This window comes from Gossypium hirsutum, chromosome D03 (genome assembly GCF_007990345.1).
Source record: "Gossypium hirsutum isolate 1008001.06 chromosome D03, Gossypium_hirsutum_v2.1, whole genome shotgun sequence".
Classification (NCBI taxonomy): domain Eukaryota; kingdom Viridiplantae; phylum Streptophyta; class Magnoliopsida; order Malvales; family Malvaceae; genus Gossypium; species Gossypium hirsutum.
The window spans coordinates 6,348,646-6,353,017 of record NC_053439.1 but is presented as its reverse complement, the minus strand read 5'-3'; the positions used below and the strand labels follow the sequence as shown (position 1 = coordinate 6,353,017).

The following is a 4,372-nucleotide window of genomic DNA, read 5'->3' as shown; positions in this document are numbered from 1 at the left end:
TTTCCAATCCCTTCCCTTTTCGGTGTATTAGCTATTACTTCCGGCCTCCCTCCCCATCTCCCTGTTTTACCCTCCCTCCCTACCCGACCCTCTCCCTAATCATTTTCGCCGTCCTTTCTCTTCATCTGGATTGAATTACATCGAAGGATCTACCACTAATTTCCCTTCTTTGATCCTTTCAATCAAGGTATTCTCCCGTTTCATTCAGTCTTTTGGCTTTTTTTTTTTCCTCCGTTTTTTTCTTTCTTCTCTGTTATATTGTTTTTTTTGTTAATTTTGCTTATGTGATTATGAACACAGTGAATTTAGTGTTGGGATAGCTTTGATGTTACTGGGTTTTATTTTTATTTTTATCTATGTGTATTTATCTGAACTTCTTGCTTGTTTTTCGGGTTCAGCTGGTAGTCCACAATAGAGAAGGCATTTGTGATATTGAGCAGGTGAAAATGATTTTTTGAACTCCATTTATCTTTCCATTTGATTTAATGGCACTTCATTTTGCACAACAATGGTGAATTGGTGATAGTTCATCCATAGCCAGTTTGTTTAAAGCATCTTTAGCTATAAGATTAAGATGTATTGCATTTAGAATATCTTTTTACACGAGTTTCTCTGTATCTGAAACACAACCAAGTTGAAACTATGATCTCTCTATTTTTATGAACTTTATAGACAGTTTCTTAGTTGTTGGCTTTGCCATGAGTTCGGGGAAAAGGAACTACATCTCTGACATCAGTGAGGCCAGTCATAAGAAGAACCATAAGATCGAACCCTAGTCTAAACCCAGAGTGCTTGACTGTTCCATGCTTGCGAAGATCTTGGTACCATTCGTACTGATCTCTTGACAAGTCAAATTCCTTCATTCTGAAATCAGAAAACCATAGCAAACAAGGAAAATAGGCTTTGGTATCAATAAGGATAGTATTGAGAATAGTTCAGTCCTCAAGAATAGACCCAAATTAAGATGGCTTTAAAGTGATCATTAGAAGAATTGAGATAAACCTAGAGTTTAGATCAGGTTGTTTTGGGTTCAAGTAGTTTTAGGTCGGTTCATTCACATTTGAGATTTGGATTTTTCAGATCGGATCGTTATGGGTTTGAATCATTTCAGACCATTTCTGGTACAAGTCATTTTGAGTTCGAGTTGTTTTGACATTACCTTGCACTTAGCATGTCAAGCCGCTCTTCACTTTGGCTACCCGTAATCACTGTTCCCATCTGCATTACCATTTATCCATCTTTCATAACCAACTCAAAACCACCCACTGTTTCAATATATTTGTTTCAAGTTTTAGGCTTTACCTTGGGTACAACCATATCAAAAGCGGCCACTGTTTTTCCATCATCATTCAAGCGTACATAAAATGGCTTAACTGCTTTTGGATAATCATAAATAATCACAGGTCTCTTATAGTGATCATCAGCCAAGTAGCTGCCATTGAGTAAATGGAAAATAATAAGAACATTTTGTAGGAAAAGTCTCGTATTGTTTTAGGATATTTGCATGTGATAGTTCTTTGTTAGTAGCCAGATTATATGTACCTTAGATGTTCAGCTGTTAAAGGGACTCCCCATCGAAGTTTTGTTTCGAAAGTCTTATCTGTCACCTGGTGTTGAAGAATGAAACACTTTGATCAGACATAAGTTGCTAAACATATGGCAGTCATGTTGGCCGGCTTAATGTGGGTTAATTGCACCAAACGTTCTTAAATGATTGCTTATATTATAAGTTGGTTCTTATTGTTGAAAATGTTCTAATTGAGTTTTTAAACTATCAATATTGTATCAATCATATCTTTCTATCAATCTAGCAGTCAATTTAGGCATTAAAGGCCAATTTGGATCTAATATGGAGCATATTTAGAATATGTGGATTAAATTATAAGTTCATGTACTTATTACATGAATGGATTTTATGTGTTAATAAAGAAGATAGTGCCAAGAGGTTTATTTATTAGTTGATTATGTAGTAGTTACACAAATTTTTTCAATTTGATTCACGTGTTTTAAATATGCCAATATGCTTCATGTTAGATTTGAGTTGAGCTGATATTTAACATTCACGCTAATGGTTCGACTGATGAAAGGGCCTAAATTATAGATACTAACCATGGCAGATCTTGGGATTAAATTTTGGGGCTTAGGAGTTTAATGAGAAAATTTTAAAAACTCTCATTAATCTAAAAGAGTTTAATTAAATTTTTTTAAAAATTTCAATAGAAAAAATATTTTTCCAAAATTTTGGGGGCCAAGGCCCCCTGCCACCATTTAGCTCCACCTCTTTCTTGTTCCTTATTGCTTTGATTTGGTCGAAATATCCCTTTTCTTTTATGTGTTGGAATTGGTTGATCTACTTTGGAGATATCATGTCATTATGGTAGAAAGAATTGTCTATAAAAATTATATATTGTTTTGTTTATGGTAATAAAAATCAATTTTTCATTCCTTGCTCCAATTCGAACAACTTTTCAGCAACTTTAGCTCCAATATCCAGTGCATTAAAAGTTTTACAGGAACTGAGTAATGAACTCCAGATTCCAGCATCTGGTTCATCAGGCATTTCATTTACATGTCGACCTCACCCTATGTTTATGCATTTTTATTTGTTTTAGGGTAGCATAGATAGTCAATCTTGGTTTCAGTTGAATATTTTAACTTCAAAAAACAGATTTAATGTTGGAATTATTAAATGATTAAATTCAACAAACAAGTATCCTCTTTATTGATTTTTGCTGTCTCTCAACACTTAATCGATTTCCCTTTTATCATTACAGGTTCTTTCTTCCAACACTTCTTCATCGCAGTCGTCCCCGATTTGCTCATTACAGGTTAGTTTTCCATTGGTATTTATGGTTTTGTTTGTATGTTTGTATTGCTCATTACAGCCTTTGTATTGCTCATTACTTGTTTCTCGATGGCACAGTATTTGATATTTAGCTTTGTAAACTTGTAGTCATTAAGGAGGAGTAAAATAACATTTGAATGTTCATTGTCACGTGAAAATTCATTTCTTATGTATTTATATGTACTGTTTCTGTTTGAAGCTTTCCCTGCACCGGGTAGATAAATGAGTCACTTTTAAATGCTTTATGCTATTGTTCATGATTTCTATGCTATGCTATACAACTAAATGATGTTTATTTTTACTGATATTCTTTACTGTGTAAATTTTGAATATATTAATTGAGCCCATATACTAATCTTCTTATTAGTATTTATTTTCATGCATACTTTGATGTTTGTTAACTTGGTCGCAGTAGTCTCTGTGTTATTTTAGAGAAATTACATTTTAAGTTGATCTTTTATCAGCAGAAAAGTTTCCCCTGCTTCTATTTTAAAATTATAATTGTGAAAGTGTAAGGAAGTTTTTAAAATTAACGTATATATATTATGATAAATAAAATTATACAAATTTTACTTAAAAAGTCAAATTTGGCTGTTAAATTAATAAATTCTATAGAATTCTGAAATTTTAATAATAATAATTTTTTGATGAAAAAATGCTAAACATGTATTTTAAACTTGATACTAGACAGCTAAGTAACAATTCTTGTAAAAAATAAGTCCTCTTCAAAGTTAATTATATTTTTACAAAATGAAATTACCATTTAAAATGTTATAAAAGTTATAAAACCTTAATTAAACTAATCATCAGTAATTAAATATACTCTTTCATTATTATTTGGGTGATTGATAAAGAAATGAAATTAAAGTTGCAACGATATCATTTAGTCGTCTAATTTTTTGCTTCGTGTGTTCTAAATTTGTGCTGTTTATTTTTATTCGATAATGTGTAATTGCAACTTCAATTCTTTGATAGTGTGTTCTAATTTTAAAATGTTGCAGTAATGGCTCGTCTGCCTTTAATTGCACAAAGTGTGAGGCGTAAAAGAATTAGTATTGCTGTGACAATATGGTTGGAAATCTGTAGAATCGCGGTTTGGTTCTTATTTAGAATGGGTGTCAGCCTTAGCCTACATAGACCAAGGATTAGGTCCTATACCGTAGATTTTTATGCAAAACGGGATTATGTGAATAGGCTTGTATATGCTAGTGACGAGACCTGTATTGAACAAGTTAGGATGAATAGAGCTGCCTTTTTTAAATTATGTGAGATGTTAGAATCGATAGGGGGATTGAAGTCGACAAGGTTCATGCTTGTTGACGAGCAAGTAGCAATGTTTTTACATATCATCTCCCATCACCTGAAAAATCGAGTTATCAAGCATCACTTTAGAAGGTCCGGGGAAACTGTTAGCAGAGCATTTCATAGTGTTTTAAATGCTGTCATACGCTTGCAAGATGTGTTATTTAAAAACCCGGAGCCAATTACAGCCGATTCTTCTGACACAAGGTGGAAATGGTTTAAGGT

General features: G+C 32.8%; 1 protein-coding gene across 1 annotated transcript; it reads right to left on the bottom strand.

Moving 5' to 3' along the window:
• Positions 1–556: 556 nt before the first annotated feature.
• On the bottom strand, positions 557–2,560 carry LOC107950383 (asparagine--tRNA ligase, cytoplasmic 2). Its single transcript, XM_016885230.2, has 5 exons — positions 2,477–2,560; positions 1,543–1,607; positions 1,303–1,432; positions 1,160–1,218; positions 557–864 (listed from the first exon to the last, which is right to left on the bottom strand). Exons 1-5 carry the CDS (start codon positions 2,558–2,560, stop codon positions 681–683), a joined length of 522 nt encoding a protein of 173 aa, XP_016740719.2. The 3' UTR covers positions 557–680.
• Between the last annotated feature and the right edge of the window lie 1,812 nt (positions 2,561–4,372).